The 24221-nt window shown below is 33.8% G+C and overlaps 1 protein-coding gene across 1 annotated transcript; it reads right to left on the reverse strand.

The window, feature by feature from the left end:
- Nucleotides 1–1675: 1675 nt before the first annotated feature.
- On the reverse strand, nucleotides 1676–24180 carry Oseg1 (intraflagellar transport protein Oseg1). The gene is made up of 20 exons (XM_089645745.1): nucleotides 23829–24180; nucleotides 22952–23182; nucleotides 21926–22142; nucleotides 21077–21227; nucleotides 16401–16555; nucleotides 15370–15567; nucleotides 14689–14955; nucleotides 14083–14247; nucleotides 13279–13517; nucleotides 12803–12956; nucleotides 10379–10534; nucleotides 8892–9049; nucleotides 8533–8807; nucleotides 7994–8150; nucleotides 7712–7906; nucleotides 7402–7510; nucleotides 6005–6164; nucleotides 4149–4336; nucleotides 2798–2956; nucleotides 1676–1996 (listed from the first exon to the last, which is right to left on the reverse strand). Exons 1-20 carry the CDS (start codon nucleotides 23888–23890, stop codon nucleotides 1841–1843), a joined length of 3552 nt encoding a protein of 1183 aa, XP_089501871.1. The 5' UTR covers nucleotides 23891–24180; the 3' UTR covers nucleotides 1676–1840.
- Nucleotides 24181–24221: the final 41 nt, after the last annotated feature.

A 24221-nucleotide genomic window follows, 5' to 3' on the forward strand; every position in this document is an offset into this window, starting at 1 on the left:
TGGCAGCCCCTACGGCCTTGTAACTCTGCCACCCAATATTTTATTGTTGTAAATGAAGGAGCAGACTCCCCTAAAGTAGAATCTAGCTCAGCTTTGATATTGGTTGGACTGAGAACTTTCATATGAAAGTATTAAATTATCATTGTATCATATAAGTATCAGTGTATCATATTAGTTTAAATGAATCACAACTGATGAAATCAAAAACACAATTTATTCTCTAAAATCAAATGTATCTTCGCAGGACTTAATCACAATGAATGCTATAAAATATATCTGTACTTATCGTACCTCTATCATACCTAGTCAATCTGTCTATAACTGATCCCCACAGCTCTCAAAAAAGCTATTGTTATACCTACATTTAAACAAGGATGTACAAATGATATAAACAACTATCTACCAATATATATATATTTTTTTAAATGATAAACTATGATATGATATGATATTTCACCATCAAATGTACATATAATCTGTCTCGACGCCATCTAGTGGGAAATTTAGCACTAACAAACCCTTTCCTACAAAAATAAAGTTGGTTGTTTACAGGTGGAAAAAATATAATAAGCAGTAATTGTTGATACTAGTACATGTTGAATTATTTGGCGGGTTGGAAATAAGCCGACGTGGCTCAGTGGTCCTGAGCGTCTGACTGGACATCACGATCGGAGGCATTTATTTTTACTCAGTAGATATGCAGGCGACTAATTATTGCTTATAATAATTTATTATCTACCAATAAGCCTACTCAATACATTTTCAAAAATATTGGAGAGAATACTAAAAAAACAACTCTTATCCTACTTAGAAGATGATAAAATATTATCGAAAATACAGTATGGTTTTAGGGAGAACTTAAGTACTGATGACGCCATAGAAACTATTACAGATATGATCACAAAAAGTTTAAACAGTGGAGAAAAACATTGGCATAGACTTCATAGACTTACATAAGGCTTTTGATCTAATAGATCACAAAATCCTTTTGTAAAACCTTTGAAAAATTGGTATGTCAAATACAACTATAAACTTACTAAAAAGTTACATGATGGAGGGTACACAGAGCGTCCAAATTAATAAGAAAAAAAGCAATCCTAATCTAACCTTCTAATCAATCATGGAATACCGCAAGGAAGTGTACTGTGTACGTGTTATTTCTAATCAAATAATCAATGATATCTGTAACCTAGGAACGAGGTGCAAAATTATTAGTTTTGCTGACTATACAGTAATTTTATTTAAAGAAAGAGATTGAATAAGTACCTACAAAGCATGGACTCTGTCTCTAGTACCCGTAAGTCAATTTGACAGATGAGAAAACAAAAATCTGCAATACAGTATACTGGGCTACAAGCTAAATAATCATTAATTGACATCTGACGTATACAATACTAATAATACTGCATGCTTCACGCTTCAACTTTTCCCTTTACCTTGCAGCACTCGGTTTATGTCGATTCCTTTCCGACGAGTGGGACGACAGCCTTACTCATTCAATTAGTAAGCAAGAGCATAGTGAGAATAGATACAGAAAATAAATTAACGATATTTCTCGATAAGAATATATAATATTTATTTTCTTTACAAACACTAACATATAAACTTTTTAGAAATATCAATAGATGAAAATAATTTTATGTCCACATTGTTTTCAAGTCAAATATATAGGTCTTAATGATTTTCATTTCACAATTGATTTAAATCATTACATGTTAATTATTACAATTATGGAATGCTTAAAATTAATATTTTGTGTATATATTTCGTATAAGTACTGTTTAAAAACCATCACTTTTAATAATTGTATCACTTGAATTCGTGACGAAGTAGTGTCGCCTTATAAAGATAAGGATTGTTCGGCAGATCTCGGCGTGCGTTTTGGAGACAGAATAAGATCGTTGTTGTTCAGTCCCCCCTCTGATATGGCCGAGCGACAAAAGGCACAGAATCCTTTGGTTATGTGCTGCATTTCCATGTCGTCGATGTAAAAGAGCTAAAAACAAAAAGATATTAGAAAACGCAACATTTTGATGTTCAAGCACACCGATTGTATTGATTTTGGTTTGAAAAGATGGAAAGCTAAAGAATATTATCTCGGCTTACACTCCATGATTTATTCAAAATATAAATAATCATATCATCATACTCTTCTACTATTTGGACTAATGAGATGACCAGACATTAGTATTTGATTCACTCCATCGTGCAATGTCCCGACTTCTTCTTCTATTCACTTGTGCAACATACGTTACATTTATTTAGATTAATTTTGAAGGACACTTATTTAGCTTTATGAAAATGTGTAATAAAACCATAAAATGATGGAGAAATAAATAGAGATTCTGCCACGGTAAGAAAAAACACAGTGTCTTCCTTGAGAGTCGGAACCGACTGTCTAGGAAAACACTGAATTTTTGAAAAAAATTTGCATCAATATTATTATGAGTAAATATTTTAACCTGAGCAGTATACGGCCCTCCTCACCGTATAGCTACACCAGCGCTGCAGCAGCGTATTAGGGAATATTTATAAGTAAGACGGATTATCTGGTAAGATGGTTCCTTGATATTTTATCAAAATGAAAATTCAATACACCTTTAAAAAGTAATATAGAGTCATTAAAAGTGATAACAAAAATTAGGTTAAATAGGTTACATATGTAACTATTAAACCTAGTTTTTGTTTGTTTCATCACTTTCCACCACTTTTTGTAGGTGTGTTGAATTGTCATTTCGATGATATACCCGGTCACCATTGTACAGTATTCTCTGTTGTAAATTTTTTAATAGAATACCTTGTAACAATGGGAGCAGGCCTGCACTTGAAGGTCTGGCATCACATTCCTGTAGAGCATGGCAGGGAGCGGCGAGGGTGGCTGTACAACTACTATGCTGGCGGGAGACATGGCTTGCAGCTCTTCACGACTGCACACTACCAGACCACCTACGTCCTCCTGGAAGCGTGACAATAACAGAATCATTTTTAATATTCGGATAAATTTAATGCAGTACAATGTTATGGAATAACTATCTTTACTAACCGGCTTCGCTCGGGATTTTAATACGATAAGTTTGCATTAGATTATTACGCCCATTTCAGAAATTTATCATTTTGTTGGATAGTTGAAAAATATTTAACCCTTCACCTTCCCATACTGTGAAAAAAAATTCTGCATGCTTCAGTGCTGTACACTCAGTGTACATAAGTTTCGTGATATTAAGTCTTATAAACATGAGTTAACAGTTATTATTTATAGTAATCATTGCACGTAACAATATTGGAAATACAAATGTATGTGAATATGCATATAAAATATTGTATATACATATTTACTGAAAAGGAAGAAAAACATCAGTCACGCATAATACAAATAATATGTACACCAGTGTTAGCTGACCGCCTGCAACTGAGCGATGCGTTTCGTGATACAGTCAGATACAGTGAGCAGAAACTCCACACCCCTGTTGTCCACTACTGCACCACTCTGCCAGAAAGAAATGCGTGCACACGTAGGTATATTGGCAAACTTTTGGCTGATTTCTAGACAAAACATTTATTTTTTTACACAAAAGAAATAATTTCCCTCGGAGCTTATTTCATCTTTGAGGATGCTGTGTAGCGAGTCTTTTTAAGGAAAGGAAGGAGAGAGGAAGTTCTGGAAAGGAAAAAGGTATGAGGGGTGGCTAGGAATCTGGTAGGTCAAATGGTTTCTCTCAACCGGTCTCTCCGCCGGTTATATTTACAAAGTATTTTAATAATTATTAGAGACCATATAAATTCAGTTGGCTGCATGGGAAAGGAAAGGTTAACAAATAGTATAGGGTCTTACCTTATTTTTTGATAGTTCATTGTACATTTCAAATCTTTAAAACTGAAAATGACAAATGTGCTAAAAATAGTAGACATAGAATTTCCTGGCTGATAAAGCTTCATCAATTTTATGAGGCCAAAGTTTTTTATGACCGACACTGCAAGACAGTCTGAAATGTTTGTTCAAGAAGGAGGAACAAATTTCTGATATTTCCTATGTAATTTCTGATTTAACCTTTATTAATGCTTAATTATGATTTTATTCTTGGTCGTAAGGAAAATTATTGTTTATATCATACTACTTACATCCCAAGAATTTATATAATTATTCAAACCTCATATGCTTTTTTTGCAAAAGAATCTTCCATGTCGACCATAGAGTTGACTTGAAAAACATCTGCATTTCCTTTCATGTCATCTGTTTCATATGCCAATAGGGATGAAGAATTGGATTCAATCAACTGCAACGCTTCGTCTATCGATATTCCATCTTCCGGCTTGAAGGCGACAAGGGGTAGGGATTCTACAAACAAATATTACATTTTTTAGGCATGCAAAGACACAAGGACGTTTCCGGACTTGACCCTGCTTCCCTCTTCATATTTCATGGCATTGTTCAGTATTTTAGGACGGGTTGTTTCGAAGAATTTGAACAATTCATCAAATTACAAAGTTCATTTACAAGTTCCGTGAAAGATTTTTTTTAGTTCTGTTTTTATTTCAGTTCTGTCACGCAACTAGCATATAATGATATAATAACAGAACTTGAATATGACTTTCAAAGAACCCGAAAATGAACGCTGAAATTTGATGAATTGTTCAAATTCTCCGAAACAACCCGTCCTTAGTGTTGTTGTGCTAGAGGGATGCTTATTCCCAAGCAATTATTTGTTTATTATTTTGTTTAATAATTAAAACAGGAATTATTTACTATTTTCAACAATATTTTCATTGCAAGATCATATATATATTTTTTTATTTGTTTTGATTTCCATGTTATTCTTTGTTGCAATCATAAATATACAATTATTTCAAATATTGCAAACATGTTTGCATACTTTTTCTATGGTTAGATACATCAACTTTATAAGTAATTCTACTTGTGTTATTCTTCCTTTCTTCTACTAGAATTTTTACCGTCATCCGCAAAAACATTCACAAGGTGTTGTGAGCAGAGGCGGCTCTAAGGATCCAGTCGTGGTAGGTCATTTGAAAAAAATGTGTGCCCATATATTATTATCTATATCAATTTGTTATAATATTTCCATTGAAATAAATACACAATCCATGTACCTACTTACGGCAAATTATTTTTAAGATGTTTAGTTTTAATGTAGTTGTGCACAACATTAAAGTAAATAAAATAAGAGTTTGATTCTATTTGACAATGATCTTTTACTTTTTTTTGTTTTGTTTCATTCTACAGCTTCATTCTAAATCGATAATAACATAAATAATTATTCCAAACGTTTCTCGAACTATCCAATTGAAAAACAACCATCGTTCCACACACTACAAGCGTGTAAATGAAAAACCGACATTTGTTTATGTCACCATCTCTGTAAAACATATAATATTCATCGTGTTGTCACCCCCACGGTCATGACCTAAACGTCCCTAAGTTTTCTTCGGTACCTAATTTTTACTTCGACGAAAAATATAGTGCCATCTCGTTTATTCTATGGCGCGCATAGGGACAGAAGATGCCAAAGAGGACATTCTTTAAATTGACCCGGCCAATCGTGTGGACTTGTGAATGAAAGCTTCTATTAGAGACAACAGATGTCACTGGTAGTCACTCGCCGCCGCCGCTGTTTCGCGTTACATTTTAAATAAAATAAGAATTAGACCAGTTGTTTTGATGCACATAATTGATTATTATTGTTGTCTTATAATTTTGGGGGGTCAAACACCAATTGACCTAAGGGAAGAACCGCCACTGGTTGTGAGGCACAAACTCAGGTTGCTGAATGATATGGATGCCACCACCGCATTGATGTATGTTCAAAGAGAATGTAAGAAGAATTTATCAAATAAAAATTAAGAAATGAATTTTAGAATAATTTACAGCCTGGTACCTAGGACACAAACTTGATTTTCAGTCAGAGTTCCAATCTCACTTGCTACTTAGATAATTCATTTTTAAACCATTACAATCGTTAAAGCTATGTTTAAAAAAGAAAATAAATACCGAAGGTGAGGTGTGAATGGAAGGCAGCATGCTGGCAGTGCTGACATCTGGTGGCGAGCAGTGGCAGTCGGTGTGAGCAGCGGTAGCAGAGTGGGGCGAGCGAACCCCCATCAGAGTAGGGACCAGCCCAGGACACTAGTGTTAGCACCTCTACACTCTCCTGGGGAACATAGATAATTATTTACAGACAATTACATATTGACAATTTATTTGAGTCCTCAATTACACTTTGAATTTATCTCGAGATATTATGGGGATATGCACTTGTATGTGCATCTGAGTATATGTCTACCATAAACTTTCGGTCTATATGCTAATGGAAGTCGTGCCATCTATAATCTAATACAGTACTCTGATACGATATCCTCACTATGTTCTTTTTGACATTCTGTGTTAAAAATTAGTTCACGGCCGCCTTCGCAAATGGCGTTGCTCGCAAATGTAACTCTAGCTTCCGTCTACTAACTGTCGAAATCGAGAGAAATCTACACTACAAATAAATACCTTAATTATAACAGGATGTTAGTACAATTTGTCAACTTTATGGAAGAGGGAATAAACTGTTCAATCATAATCTTATTTTCGCAAAAAAAGTTAGTTACATACTTTTAGAATTAAGGTAATGACATGCCTCATTGTACTTCCTCCTTCTTTAGTCAACTTTAATTCTAATAGCATATTTTATTAAGAATAGTTTCAATCGTATTGAATAGTGTTTTCATTCTCCTGTAAGTTAGTCTAAGTTTCTCCCAAGTTGACAAATTTCTCTGAGTACTGTTAGAATTAAGGTAATGACATTTAGATATTTTAAAATTTTCAAATTAATTAATAATATAATTCGCAAAATATCATTTATACATATATACCTTTTGTGTTCTAATGACAATTGGTAAAAGGGCGAATCCCTATAAATGGTCACCAACACTTAAATTGGGCACCAAACCAAAAGCCGCCCACAGGTCCTAGCAGTAAAATTCTTGCTGAGCTAGTTTATAATTATTATATGTACAACAACCTGGGTTGAATCGAACACAGTACTTACACAGATGCATTAGTTGCATACAGCACATTCCAAATTTGTTATTCGACTTCCAAAAACGAAAATTCCACTGAGAATGGAAAATATGTAGGCAATTGTTTCAATAATAAAAAGACAACTTAGGAAAACTTTTTGTATATTATATTTTAGAATGTACTCATTCATAGTCTTTTTCTCGCTAAAACAATACACAATAGCCAAGCATAAACTAGACAAAGAGTGTTTCACAGTGATATTTGGCAAAGAACATCAAGTATCGGAAGTAAATACATGTGCACCAATAGACAATTCAAGTTTGTGATGTTTGGGTCAACTCTACCTGCGTGACCTATACCTAAATAACTTCAAATAGACTCACTTGGAACCTTGGCAAAACTTTTAACACTTGTATTTTATCCAGCATTTGTCGAGCAAGCTTATTAGCTCCAAGACTCCGACCTTGCTTGGCGAGACATAAGTATATGCAGCTATTATTGAGTTAAGGCTAATAATTGAATAATAAGGTTGAGCAATAGAGTATTAGTAAGTTGCGTGCATAAATTTGCAGATACGTACAGAGATTATAAACTTAAAAAAATATATGTAAATTTTATATACAAGTTAAAAACTAAATATGACAATATTAACATCAAATTATTAATGTTTTCTCCAAAATTGTAAAAGGATACAATAATGATATTCCTTTCGGAGTGTCTGTTCCCATTTCCACAAGAGAGAGTGCGATTTTTGCTGCATTGAATAGAGTTTCGGGCTGACAAAGCGAAAAATGTTCATAAACAGATTGGTGGACACAGTCAAAAGCATGATAAATCATGGCTAGACGATCATTCTCATGGTAGTTATTCAGGGCAGCTTTAAACAATCTGAAATCAACAAATTACAAGCAGACTGTTAAAGTATTCATTAGAAATTGAATACATGTAAACAATGGTACATTTTAATACACACACCTCTCATCTTCCGCCGCATTCGCAATTTCCAAGCACTGAGATGCGAGGAGCCAATACAAATAACCAGCATCGCTAAATCGCTCTTCCACAATCGCATTAGCTATTAGAATTTTCAACACTCGTTCAGATGATTCAGTTTCACCACCCAAATAAAATGCTGAAAGTTACAAGGAAAGCATAAAATTAGGTGAATATTTAAAAATTGAAAAGATACAATTTAAGTTTTCACGGTCAATAGTATTGGGTTTTTTGACTTTTAGCGTATTGAATCGGGTTAAATTCCTCCAGCCAAGACATGAACAGCGTTTCTGAGTACCTCATCGGGACAGATCCCCATGTGCGTCTGCCCTGAAGAAGAAGGAAGCTACATACGAATCAATATCCTAAAAGTCAAACAAGTTAACAGAAAGTATAATTTGTTTGTCAAGTAATAGCACAATAGGCCTATGGCCTAAGTGCTCACGGGAACTACATGTAAACCGTATCCGCTCTATAAATATAAAGCAAAAATATATATAGACAATTGTTACCATGCTGACCTTTTTGGGCTTCAATAAAGCGGTTTTCCTTGGCCATCAGTTGGGCGTACGGTATGTACACATGTTTCCTGAATTCAGGCGAAGTTTGTACCAGCTGGAAGGCCCGATCCCAGTTGCCCGACTCTACTGCCATCAGAATAACAGAGTTTTGGTCTCCAAGTCGTTGGTATATTTCTGCAGCCGCCTCAAGTTCACCCAAATTCCTCAAGGCCTCCGTGATGTGTCGTAAGGACTCAGCCGCCCCCTTGTCTGTACTGCGACCTGTCTCAATCAACCTGTAAAAACAAGATGCACATTTATGTAACTACAAACATTTTATTAATTGTGAGTTAATGGTAATATTAAGAACATCGTCATACATATCAACCCATCCATGCTGCGCCATTATCTCAGTAGCCTTCTGAACATCACCGGCGGCCAGGAACATTTCGGCAGCCACTCTCGGTTCATTGATATGGGAAGCCCATTCGGCTTTCTTCCTGACCAAAGCAATACTGTCTCCGGTACCTACAAACTCCTGAAAGTGCACATAGTTCATTAAATAATATCATTTAGTATTCCTCCATACCGTGATATACATGGAAGTAAGAAGCAATGGAATGGCAATCTGTATGGAAAGTGTAGTAAGCAGCTTAAATCATACTTGGGGTCAAAGTCCGAATGATTGAAAAACTTGTACAGACGTCTTTCACCCGCAATTCATCTTCAATTCATTTTTTCCAATTGTGAAATGTCATATATAAATCTCATATTAATTATATACAAGTTTTAAAAAAAAATTAACCTTCTTTCACCTATTTTATCTCTAAATGCTTGGTGAGACTCCATCTTTATCAGTTTTGTAAGTATGATTGTAATTAAGTATCATTTTTGTAAATAAAGTATAGATTCGTTTATATATTTTATTAATATTATTATTTTTATTATAACTATTATAATATTATTTTATAGTTTATATCATAAAATATTATTTAATTTTTTATAACCTACCACTTTTTATGTAAATGCTCTTCCCATAATCACAAGCCATTAACTCAAACTATGGAGAGTAAAATCATATTTAAAAAACAAAGAAATATACATTAACCAGGATAATTATTGTATTATTTTAACAAAATACAATTAAGATACCACTACATATCTTTATGGTTACTAATGAGCGACTTCTCGTATGTCTCGTATATTAAGCCACTTTAACATATTAAAGGTGTGTTTTTAAAAAAAATTAAAATAAGTTAAGTTTATGAATATTTTTAAGAATGAACTTCTGAGCCTGTATAATAAATATTATTTAAATGTATTTGTCAAGAAAAAATTACAATGCAGCCAAAATTCATCTAATACAAATCCCCGAAATCGGCCCGATACCCACTTACTCCATTACCATGACAATAGGTAGTTGAGGGCGGAGCTATCAGTTAAATTAAAAATATGGATCATTTTCTAGAATGGAATATGAATTCTATGGTGACTGGGTATTTCATAAAAATGACAGTTCAACACACCTACAAAAAGTGATATAAAGTCATGAAAAGTGAAACATAATCTAGTTTAAATAGGTTACATAGGTAATTATTTAACCTAGTTTTTGTTTCATCACTTTTAATGACTCACTTTTTAAAGGTATGTTTAATTGTCATTTTGATGAAATATCATGGAACCGAATTCTATTACCGTTCTATAACTTCTTACTTCCACAGTGATACCGGATTATTGTAATCTGCTCTTTGGAAACAGCATTGAGATTTTCAAAGAAAAAAAATAAAAACCATTCTTAGTTTCAAAGTAATGTAGCTTTCATTTAAATTAACATTAGGTTTCAAGGAGTAAAATATACAATATTGACCTGGGCCTTGCTGAAGCTGCGGAGATCCGTGTACAGAGTGAGGGCTTGCCCATGCTGGGATTGGGAGACATATATCCGGGCAGCTTGTTCGTATCTTCCACGGAATGCACATATTTCAGCCAGGGCAAGTGACTCATTACCTAAACTCAACGTTTCCTGAAAATATAAATGATTTGTTAAAGTCAGTGCATTTCAATGATTTTAAAGAATTTTCAATCTTAAAAATAATGTTATAGCAATTATCATTTGCTCCCAGTAAATACAAATAAAAAATATTCATTTAGTCAAAATCTAATTTATCCTCATCCTATAAGAACTAAAATTAGCCCCAATTGATGGAATAGCAGTGTTCGTAAACAGTTAGAACTAACCACCAGTCCAATTTTAAAGTTGTTCCCTTTCTCCCTATCTAACCCCCAACCTTCCCTTACCCCTCTAGCTACCTGTCTCTGACGTCCCCCACCCCTTTTCTAAAATGCTATCTCTTTCATTTTTGTGTTTACATCATAAGATTTCTCTGTACTATATATTTAGTTTATATATTCATTGTCCTGAAAAAGGTTGGGAACAACCGAAACCGGTCGACATATATAATAAAATAAAGTGGTTTAAAACACAAAAAAGTTTTTCATTTTGTATAATGTCAAGCCACAAAGTGTTTGCTTTCTTCGATAATTTAAATTACATATCTTACAAATTGGTTTGTCCCGAACGAAAGTCAATCATCCTATTGCAACTTTAAATTGAATAACAAAGATAGTACAAAATGTACTTGTGTAATCAATTGTGCAAAGTGCAATATCCATAAGAATGAAAACTATTAGGTACATTAATAATACCTATTTATTTATTTGTAAGAAACAAGCAGCTTATTTAATAGGGAGAAGCATTGTATAAGCTCGCTATATATATATAGCGAGCTTATACAATGCTTCTCCCTGATAGCCGATGCTAAATTTTAGCCGTGCACCAGCTGATTTTATTTTCGTAATAACTTATTTTTTTGGATAATTATGTTTTTGTAAATTGTACTGTCTTACAGAGGCGGCTCTAGGGATTCAGTCGTGGTAGGTCATTTGAAAAAAATGTGTGACTAATCTTTATTTGATATTGTGAAAAATGCCCATATATTATTAACTATATCAATTTGTTATAGAGTTTTAGAGTCGCGGACTCTAAATAAATATTATGTTAATATAATAAATTGGAAATAAATACACAATCCATGTACTTACGGCAAATTATTTTTAAGATATTAAGTTTTAATGTAGTTGTCCACAACATTAAAATAAATAAAATCAGTGTTTGATTCTATTTGACAATGATTTTTTACGTTTTTTGTTTTGTTTCATTCTAAATCGATAACAACATAAATAATTATTCTAATCCTTTCCCGAACTATGCAATTGAAAAACAACCATTGTTCCACACACTACAAGCGTGTAAAATGAAAAAACGACATTTGTTTATGTCACCATCTCTGTAAAACATATAATATTCACCGTGTTGTCTCCCCCACGGTCATGACCTAAGCGTCCCTAAACTTTCTTCGGAAGCTAATTTTTACTTCGACGAAAAATATAGTGCCATCTCGTTTATTCTATGGCGCGCGTAGGGACAGAAGATGCCAAATTGGACATTCTTTAAATTGACCCAGCGAATCGTGTGGACTTGTGAATGAAAGCTTCTATTAGAGACAACAGATGTCACTGCTAGTCACTCGCCGCCGCCGCTGTTTCGCGTTACATTTTAAATGTTTTGATGCACATAATTGATTATTATATTTATTATTGTTGTCTTATAATTTTGGGGGGTCAAACACCAATTGACCTAAGGGAAGAACCGCCACTGCTGTCTTACCAGAAAATGTGCTTAGATATTAATTAAAAAAAACAGTACATAATCTACGGTTTTGTTGTAAAAAATAAATCAAACTTAAAAAAATATTTTTAAAACATATATTTTGTCAAAACTAACAATTTCCACTTTCCTTTTTAATAGTACGATGACATACCTGAACTACTAAAAGTAAATGTCAGTATGTATTGCTTCTTAATATTATTACAATAACTAAAAATATTCAAAACTCGTTTCTGCAAATTTGCTTACTTTGAATTTTGTGATTATTACAGCGAACGAGATATTTTGTAATTTCCCCAGAATTATATTGAGAGAAATGATTTTTTTATTTATTTATTATACAAACATTGACATAATTAGAATTTTAAAAATAACAAAAAAAGTAGTCACGCTATGCTGCGACAAGGCAGCTTGTCTGCAGGTTCTACCATTTTTAACATAGAAAATATTTTCTATATACATTACTTTTTGTTCCTGGGGACCTGAAAGAGTTGAATTGAAAAAAGGCGATTTCTACTGTCAGAAATTTGAAGATTTTAAGTGGAATAAAAGCATTTTATAAACCTTTAGGGAATCGATGAGTTGAAGGTACAGGATATTCTCACTTCTCTGAAAAGCCTTTTTAGCCACGTCTAAAGAAAGTTTTTCAAGAGCAGCAAATCCTAATTGTTCCCATTCTGACATTGTGATGCCTAAGCAAGCAATTTCATAAGCCTCTCTAAAACAAGATAAAAAACACATTAAAAATTAATATCACAAGGAAAGTGAAGTCCAATACAGCGGAACAACCATTCTTAAAAATGTTCAGGAGGGACAAAAACTAAGTCAATATTGAAAATGGTTCATTCGCAATATTGACTTTAACAAAGTACAAGCAAGTCTATTAGTCAGTTTCAAAATTTGAATGCAGCTTGGGCTATTCAACTGAAAGCGCCAACAACAAGTACATATTTTAAAATTATTGTTGAACTTACACATACAATATAACTTTAGATGCTTGGTAGGTAAATGACATACATAATTTGTAGAAAGAGACTCACTTAAAGAGATTGTTTCGTATGTATTGATGAATGGAATGGGACAGTGGAATGCAGATAGCTTGCATGGCATTAGATTGAAGACAAAACACTCTTCCTGTGTGGAAGCCGACTACGGAGCCTGCCTGGGATTGCAGGAACTCGGGGAACTCACTGGCTTTAATGGACAAAGTGCCGCCACCAGAGAGCGACAGCAGATTTTCGCATGAAATGTGGTACGACACCGATGACACATTTTCCACCTGAAAAGTAATAGCACACCATTTATTTAAATTTTTTTGTCCAAAATAGTTTTTTTTGACAAAAAAGCTTCTTATACTAAGGTACTAAACTCTACAACAAAATCCCACTCTCATTAAAAAATCACAATATATTATAACATTTAAAACACAAATAAAAAGCTGGATACAAAACACAGGGAGATTAGATATAGAAAACCTACTGACACCAAATAAACCCTCAAACAGAAACCACTCATCCGCACAAAAAAAAAAACACTACACAATATGTTTAAAATTCTTTCAGTAACTTTATATTATTCACATAATAAATCAAATTTCAGGTTGTAAATGAATTATCAGCACAGAATAGCCCAGTGAGGATATCATTATCTCCACTTGTAAAAAAAAAGGAAGATTAATGCATTAAAAAAATTTTGGAGCCGGGCATTTAAAGACATTAAACTGCTAATATTAACCCCCTAGAAAATGATTGAAATTCATACCACAAAATCGACATGATGTAACTAAATATACGTCACTAAAATCAATGGTAATAAATAATAAGTATTTTTTTATTATTACTCACCGAAAATATGTGATGGCCGGTTGAAATGTCATAAACTCCGCAAACTGAATTTTCATCCACGATAGCGATCAATAATTTAGTTGCACTCAGATCAAAGCATCTGACTGCACTGGTTATACTTATGAAGAGTTCCGCAGATGGGATATCTACGAAAACTTTCCAAATCTAAAAGAAAAAATAAATCAATTCATTATTGTTTTATTGATATTCTGCAACAGTTGATGATAACATGAGAAGGTATTTTGCGGGACCGTGGTTTACGAAATAACTCAAATTCATTCTTCCAAATCATTATGGAATGGTGAGGTGAGTTTTGTAACAACTGGCTTATTAGTTACTAGGCAACATGTTAGTCCAGGATTGAGAATGTACCATGGAAAAGAGTGAAATAAGGGTAGTTAACCCCAAAATCATTACAAAAGAGATGCCAACTGTGTAGACTCATGTGGGGGTAACGGTAACAGTGAGTAAGTAAAGGCAGCAAATGGCATTAAAACACTTCGAGAGGTGATAATAATGCGGCACCAAGACACCATCTAGCTCAGAAAGAGAGGTGTAAAAAAATTAATAATAAACATAATAACCAATAAAAAAAATAATAATAACCTGTCCATTAGATAAACCCAGCAATAGGACCTCTTTTTTAGCAATGAATGCCACTTTGACGTATCGAATGGAGGCAGGGACCCGCCAGCTGGTGGGGCTGTTATAGCCAATCATCTGCAGCTTGGTGTCCTGGCACATTAGCAGGGCACTGCTAGTGACCACCAGTAGGGAGCACTCCGCCTTAAGGGGAATCTTTTCCTTGACCTTGTAAAGCATCCCTTCATTTGATCGTTGTTCGTATATTACAATCCTCTCTGGTAACTGGACCTGATTGTTTTTAACAAAAAACATTAAAAGTTTATAAGTAAAGCTGAGAGCTTCGCCGAGTTTCATCACTATTTGTTTGAAATAAAATCACTGTTTTCTTATTGTAGATAAATTTGAAGCAAACAATAAAGCGCCTTTTCTTATTATCTGACAGAAAAATATGGTTGTAGTTAAAGCTCCGTAGTTTATGATGGAACTCGTTTTAGGAACTGATGCGCTGGGGGGAATGGTTCATGGATTTGACTAATCGGCAAAAGATTTCGGCTTTCCAATTCCAAGGAAAACTGTTTAAGTAAATATCATAATTAATTAGAAACCAATTCAAGGATGAATCAATATGAAGAATTATTAATAACAGTGGGTTTCATGGCACCATGCATTAACTACTAGATAGAAAATAAATAAAATGAATACCGCAAGTCTATTCTTGTGAATTGCAATCTTCTGCACCCGGTCATGACACTTAATTCTAACTTTGGCATCTGAAGTTAGGTCCTGAATTATGACATCCGTCATATTTTCTCTATATGCATATTTCTCTCGATAGAGGCCATGAACTGTATTGTAAACAATGGCATAGCAACACAAATTACCATCTTGACTTCCGAGGGACTGAAAAAAATACAGTTTTAAGAACAAAACAATCAAAGCCTTTAAGAATGGTGGATCAGGAATGGTAAAGAAAAACTTTTTAAAGTTCGATCGCAATCAATGATGAGTATGACTAGAGATGGCAAAATTTAGCATTAATTTTCAGATTTTTTAGCATTAACGATTGGAAATTTAGCATTTTAAGGCATAATTTAGCGTTTTGTAGCAAAATAGAAAAAAATGTATTTCCTGAATGTTTTTAGCGCATATTTTAAGTATTTTTGGTAAAATATATGTTTAACCTTCATTTGCAAATATTTCCATGTGAAAGATTATAAATAATTAATTTTAATATTAAATTAATAAGGAAGGAAACTCTAAGTACGGGTCAAACAAAAACACAACAAATGCAGATTGCGATTAACATCAATAGGCGTAATTTATTTCGCACAATTTGTGTAATGTCAAAAAGCAATTTTAGCCTACAGTACAAAAATATTAAATATTCACACATAAAATAGTAATAAAATTATAAAAAATTGTAATGTAAATATCGTTTTTTGGAAATTCTCACATATTATTTTAATACCCGGTATTTTCGGGAAATTCGCACCTATTTCGATAAATAGAATAATTTAGCTGAAATACGGCCAAAATCACGTTTTTCGCGTTAATTCGCGAAATAGAAATCACTGGAAACACTTTCAAATGCCTTGAAACGCAAAGAAAACTTATAAATTCCCTATTTTCGAAACATAAATATTTTTTCGCGTTTTTAGTTAAAACGAAATTTTGCCATCTCTAGGTATGACAAAAATAAAAGTAAGTACTTAATTTAAAAAAAAAATACTTACAATAGAATGATTGGTAGGGTTTCCTTGAATGGACCAAATCCATTTGCTTTGTTCGTTGTAGACAGGCACGCCCTCTGAAGTTAAAATGACCCAGCCACCAGTCCCGGCAACTAAAATATTGTCCCCCAAAGCGCTTATGGTGGTTGGTAGCAAACCTGAAATTACAATAATTTTATGTAATTTTACAATAACATCTGGAGTTTACAGAGCAATATAGGTTCCATGTATTTCATCAAAATGAAAATTCAACACACCCTTAAAAAGTAATATAGAGTCATTTAACGGCCCTCGCTATTAAATGTTTCTAGCTCGAATTCGAATATCGAACTCGCTGCACCAGCAGCTGGCAGGTGCGTTCCATTCAACATCAACACGCACAGAGCAAAACAATTTATTATTAATTAAAGATATTGTGATTATGAAAATTATGTTAAAATATATTTTAGAATGTAATGCAATATAACGATAGCTTGATTCATGGAGGAGGTTCTCAGTAACAACATTTAATATAACTTTTTATTTGGAACTTTTTTGATACATACATAGATGAGATGTATTACTATGTGTAACAGTGTACCCATACAAAGGGACATATAGTAATACATAAAGAGTGACAAAAAGCTTGGCCTTTGTTCCAGCCTGGTTTCGCAGTGCAGCCGGGCACTGTTAATACTAAATTGTCTAGTTTGATTTGAGGTCACGGATTCAAAACAAATTTAATTTAATTTATATGAGTATATCATATTTTAAAATCATTTTTTATATACGTACATATAATGAATCTGTACCTCGTTCCAAAGTGGAAGATACGTTCAGTATCACCCTGGTGAGAGACCATAATTCAGAATTGAAAGTTGCTTGAGAACGGTGTAGATATGTTTAGTGACTAGATCTGAATACTGAATAGCCAGGAACTTTCCAACCCCCTCTTCCCTGTCTCTAAATATGTGGACTACATACATTAGAAATATAAATAAAATTTCTTTTGAAGACACTTCAATGAAATAAAATGTTATTGATTTCTTCTTAACAATTCCTTCTTACATGTTTTGGTTTTAGCTGAAACCAATTTTACTTTACTTCTTTTCGGTATTATGCACTTTTCTAAATACTCAGGGTTTCTAATAGGCATGCAGCGATTATGTCGAGGATCAATTAATTCGGGTAGCATGCAAAAATTGTAAAAGCGTTTCAGCTGTTTAACCATATTAGTCTGCCAAAATTCGTCATCCCGTAAAATTTTTCGATTTTTATTCCGAGTTCAATCCATACAACAAACATACAAATATCTTTTTTGTTCCATGAAATTGGCCCTGAACCTGGTAAAACCAGTCGTGAGATGTATTTACTAGCATTCCTCCATTTTTATTAAGTTTCCAAAAGGTAATTTTTTTAATTATACTGCTTCATATATGAGCATGCTGCGAAAGGATATTTAATTTTAATCACGGTATCTTCAGAAGAAATTCCATCTGGGGTCGCACCCATATACGGATACTCTTCATCTATGAAAAGACCACACTTTTCTATGGTAATGCTTTTTAGTCCTGCAAGCTCCTTCAGGACATTGTATTCATGTTTTTGTCCGTGTCGAATTGAAGGAATATTTGACTAATGGAGCGCAACTGATATTTTGCCGCCGTTTGCACACTTTTCCAAACCACGATGCCGTAATCATATTGCGGCGCATCTCGATCCACTTTCCACTAGATGCTTGAAGTACTGTCGCCCTTTTAATTGCTTGCCTATCTTTGGCTATGGTAAAAAACCTTTTAAAAAAATCATCTTTGATTCTAATTTCTTTATGAGTTTTCCGGGACTATTACCAGTTGCAAATTTATGCAAAGAATAGTGTGGACGATTGGTGTTGAACGCCACTACTGCTGCAGCGCACCTTCCATTGTAGGACCGTTTTAGAAAATAGTTGATACTCTTTCCGCCAACAAATTTAGCCACATCATTATAATAACACTCCACATTTTTGATGTCTACATCATGTATTAAACTTCGAGCATTAGATGCCAAAAGTCGAACGTGCTGCATGATTCTGGACATTTTCAAGCTCGAAGTCATATTGGGTACGTAATTAGTGTCGCCAGTATCCCGTTTGCAAAAATATGCCCGTTCCTTGCATAGTGAGTGGTCTCCAAATACATGTTTTGGACCATTCAATATATCCAAATAAAACTGTTTTATTTTTCCTCTTGACTACAATTCATAGCCTTCCGGTACGTTATTGCACAACGTACAGCCGTTCTCAGGCGTAAAATACGGCTTGACACAATCTTCCTCAGTGCTAAGGGATATTTTGTATCTTCTGACAGTGATCTAAGTTTTTTGCAATAATTTCGAAGTAAGTGATTTCGGCATTCGATCTTTTCGACTGAAACATTTTTAAACGATGTGTTTCTTTTATTTTATTGTAAGTGCTGGAATATTTTATATACTTTTATATTTTAAAAACATCAAATTGTTTATTACTTTATTTATTAGAAACCCGAAAAAAAGTTAACAATAAATTAATTCTTAATAATATCAAATTGTTTATTACCTAGAAACCCGAAAAAATGTTAAAAATATATTAATTCTTAATAATATCAAATTGTTTATTACCTAGAAACCCAAAAAAATGTTAACAATAAATTATTCTTAATAATACTATTTGACACTACACAGCTTCGACGGAAACGCACAGATGAAACATAAAAAAGGCGACACACTATTATAGTCCCTACGCGCAACGCATAGAGTGGAATATTGTTGAAACGTCACATGGAAGTGTAATAATTACGCGGAATTTCGAACTTTGAAAAAAGATTGAAACGACGGACCGTAGGAAGCGTGCATTCACGGCCACCTCATAGAGCCGAATGAGTAGGAGCATAAATGAACCACTCACTAGATTAATATCTTCGGGTTTTTAGTACTGAGCCCACGGGTCCTAATGTTTGCCATAGATAAAAGTCTGTAACTGAAAAATATACGTCACTACTACACATACTCACCATCGACTAGGATAGAAACTATAAAAAAGGCGTAACCATAGACAATATAATTCTCATTCGGAGCCAACCCATTGGCTAGCCTAAAATCGGCCAATGACAGCGGCCTATAAACATGCATGAAGCTCGTGACAGCGGCCTATAAACATGCATGAAGTTCGTACTGGAATGTGGAAAATATACGTCACAAGTCACCCATAGAGATTACCGTGTCTTTTTTTTCTGACCCACTTTTTTCTCGGAGTTATACCCCCCTGAGTAGGAGAATTCTTCGATGTTCATTATATAGTATTTAACGAAAATAAATTGTTAGTAAAAACATATATCTCGACAGAAAAATGTATTTATGATAGCCTAGCGTGGCTACATTATCGATATTTTGACGATTAATAACTTAGATTGTCGTTTGAATCTGACAATTCATGATTCTCCATACAACGATTGAGATCGCTAGTAAGGAAGGCCCTTAAAGTGATGAAACACATGGGCATATTTTGGACATTTTTTGGTGAGCAATTTTATTCATCAACTGATGTAATAAATGTACTGTTATTATTTGTAAATTTTGTAAAATGTAATCGGATTTTTCTGTTGTTCACAATAAACATATAAATAAAAAAATTGTTCCGTGAAGTCGGCAGAGTATATTTCCTTTAGTTGCAGTTTTTGGGGTTGAATTTTTAAAAATATTATGTACATGTTTACCTTCACCTAACTATACCTAAAACAAAAACAAAAAATAATGCTAACTACTACCTACATCAAACAAAAATAATAATGTACAAACACGATCAATTTAATTACTAGACACAAACACAAAACTAAATTCATCTAAACAATAATTTTACTCCGTAGGTACTGCAGCGTACATCACAAAACGAAACAAATCTTTGTTATTAAAGCTAATTGTAAATGATTGGTCCTACTTTGGAAGTGTTGGTTGTTTGAGGCGTGCCTCAAACTAAACAATGCGCTATCACATCAGCTTTTGGTTCCATGTGATTTCCCCACCCCTTTCCTCCCATGTAAAATCAGCGACTCTCGGAGGCGGGCCCTATCTCCGTCGCACTAGCGTATCATTGTACTGACGTTGTGTAGTAGCTGGGCGAGCGGAATTCCATGTGTGGCCGGCCACGTCACACTGGTTTGACGAGTTACATAAAGACAACCAGTCCTCGTGAAATGCAAAAATATTATTGGGTAATATTTAAATTAAAGTAACTTTAAGGCTAAAGTTATATTATATTTTGGATGTTTCGATACAGCGCCCTTGAGGTGATTTCTCACGAAAACGGCACTATATAAATTAGCCAAATATTAAATATTATTACTTGTATCTTTTTCCCCTTTTGTCCTCTACTTTTGTAGAGAGGCACAGCCTCCCCTGCCTCATTGCACGAACTGCCACTGAATCTTTTAGATTACTTTATGTTTAGTTAATGAACATGCATAAAAGAGAGAAATATAAAAAAAAAATTCAGTGTTCAGTGTTCAAATTATCACTAAATAATGTATTACTCAAAGGGTTTTAAAATACATACTACATATTGTTAAAAGAGAAGAGATTAAAATAGTCTAGTTCTGTAAAAATATTCTCCATATAACATAATACAATAAATGAATATGCTATATACCTGTAAGAAAGTGAATACAAGTAACAATCTTCAGGCTTACCAAGAGGTCGCTCTCTCATCACTTGTTGCCCAGAGGCATTGTAAAAGGACAGAGTCTCACTCCAGTCTCCGACCAGAAGGTAATTATCCATCCAGTACACAGCCCAGACGGGATTCCCAATTCTGCTGATGCGAACCTTTTCCTCGCCCAACTAAAAAATTTAAGATTTAAACATGTAACTCATATTATCCTGCTGATTTAATGATCAGTATACTGATAGCGGCCGTCAGTATTTGTATGCCATTCCACGATATCAGTATATTGATGTCAGTATTGTCAGTAATGATGCGAGAATCCCGCACAAGATGCTTTTAATGTAATGGATCTGAAAACAAAAGCCTGTGATGCTATCACTTTGGCACTGGGTGGGTAAACGATAGGTGATGGACTGGCTTGTCAAAAAGGATAAATGCTCACATTTTAATTTAATTGATGTACATAATTTTGCTGACTGATCCACACGACTATAAAAATTATTTTAGGATGACCAATGAGAATTTCAACAAATTGTTAGATATAAAAACAAATTGTTATGCAGCCATGAGAGCTTCTATCACGCCAAGAGAAAAAATAGCTGTAGCTCTAAGTTTTTAAGCGACCGGCGAATTTTCGGTGACTCTGTCTCTAGCAGTAATAAGCCAAGCAATATTGGACACAGTCCGATTTATCTTAAGCGTATTTTTGTAGTCTTTGTGAGTTGTTTTCCACAACATATCATGTGTTTCATACGCCTCTATAAATGTCGCTAGGACGTTTTACTTAAGCGACGGAGTTGTAACATCAATGCCTTGTCATATTTCTATGTTCAATATAGTTGTAACGCATAAATTGTAATACATAATTACAAACCTTGTTTCGTATTGACACAAATCCAGTTGAAGTACCAATCGCCAAGAGTTGTCCATCTGGAGACCAACAGCATGAAGATATTCGCCCTGAGAAACCCAATTTGTGCTTCTGAACTGCCTTCACATCAGATGACCAAAAAGCAAAGTCAGATATGGAGCAAGAGGCGAGCTGATCCGTCACTGGATTGTATGCTAAACACTGTATCGGATCATTATGGCTGTAAACAAATAAAAGGATCTTTTAAAGCAATGCACTACGTAGTAATGCAAAATCATGTGTTTTTGGTTTGAAAATTTGGTCGCCTGGAAATGTTTCAGATGCTTTAATTAAATACTGCGAGTAGAATACACCTTGGCCTTTGAAATAATCGAGTATTTTTTAGATAAAGGTATAAAAATAATGTATAAGGCCTATGAAAACTGTTTTAAAGTTCAAAATCTTCTTCTTACGAACCCATTTTCGGTTATCATTTTATTGTATAATGTGGCAAATTAAGTTATTTATAAAATGATCAGAAAAAAATTAAATATTTATGCCTGAACATCCACAAAATAAAATAAAAGGCACTTTTTGGCCATGTTTTTTTCTTGCATAAATCAAAACAGGCGGATGGTGTTAAGCGGGAATTTAAACCTTATCGCCATCTATGTAAGGGGTGTTATTGATAACGGCTCGATTTAAAATATTACACGAAGTAGTGCATCGCCTTAATAATAATTGTAAAAAAAAACATTAAAAAATAAATAGTTGTTGCAAGTAGCATGGATGACCATTGAATTTCCAATGCCACCAGATAGAGTCCTATCTTGGGAAAGATAAGTAGAGGTTACTCACAGATGAAAGTAAAGAGCCAGCATCAAATGAGTGAGAGGAGCCAAGAATTGGCAAAACTGGAGACATTTAAGGGAGGCCTATATCTAAAAGTGGACTCCTGAAAGCTTACGAAGATAAGAAGTATCTACAGTTGTCCAAAGCAAAAAGTTGGCTTCAGTTACTCAAAATAAATAGATAGCATTATGTACTTACGAGTACTTTAAAATGCCTTCCAGCTCAGAGTTCCAGATGATGACTGTCTTATCTTGACCCCCAGAAGCGAACTTCTTGCCATCTTTGGAATAAGCCACGGAGTAGATCTTATCCTTGTGCCCCCGCAAAAGTTTTATCAGGATGCCATCGTTTGGGTTGTAGACCATTATGTTTTCATCTGCCGCTACTATCAACTGACTTCCATCTGGACTGTAGCACGTGCTATGTAGGCTATTAACATACAAATATATAAAAAATCTATATGCATTAACCAGTGGAATGCAAAATAGCGCATCCACATTATTCCATTGAACGCCAACGCGTCCTTTCTCATGGAATTGCGAGTTTTAATATATTATGGTACTCAATAAAACGTTATTCGACTGGCAAATGAATAAAAAAAAACTGTTCTTCAGTGTCTTTTCGCAAGGATATCACAGTTGAAAATGTATACATGTGCACCAACACACACTAAAAAATACAAAAAACATATGTTGTTAAAGTTAGGGAATAGGTTATTTTAATTTTCTCAGAAAAATAAACTGATAAACTTGTCAAATTCCGCTGCATGCAAACTGCTCTTTAAAAAAATAACAATTGATTTGAAAATATCTTATGGAGACAACTATTTATGTTGGGGGTTTCAGTATACTATATACACAAAATATGTTTTAATTATTTATGTATATATCCTAACCTTCCAACTTAACTTTGAGAAAAAATGGAACTTTAATGCATCTTTTAGAATTCACCAAGAAAACCTGTTGGAAAAAATGACAAAAAAAAAATGTACAAAATATAGTGATAAAAAATAGGATAATGAGAAAATAGGAAACAAAGAGAAAAAAATACATTGAAAAAATATTTTAAGACTTACGAAGAATATTCATCACTCACTGCTTCTTGAATTTTTAGCATCCAATTCCGTATTACGCGCATACTTAACAATTTATTATATATTAGTAATCGATTGTAATGTGAAGTAATCGATTAATTTATTTGGGTATTTATTTGGATTGGTTGTGACAGGGATGGTTGATTTAACAGTGACATTAAGGGTACCAACTACTTGTACATAATTAGGCCGGCGGGTAATAAAATCATATTCGCTCTTAAATATCTTTCAACAATAACTTAAACATTTGCAAACACGGCAAACTTTTACATGTTTTCTGTTACAAATTGAACAATATCAAAATCGCTTGTTTTGACAACTTGTTGTGATGCAGTCGCCATGGAAACGAGAAAACATGGGTTTTTGATTGGACAC

This window comes from Hesperophylax consimilis, chromosome 23, assembly GCF_061612785.1.
Source record: "Hesperophylax consimilis isolate HC1 chromosome 23, BYU_Hcon_1.0, whole genome shotgun sequence".
In the NCBI taxonomy this organism is placed as follows: domain Eukaryota; kingdom Metazoa; phylum Arthropoda; class Insecta; order Trichoptera; family Limnephilidae; genus Hesperophylax; species Hesperophylax consimilis.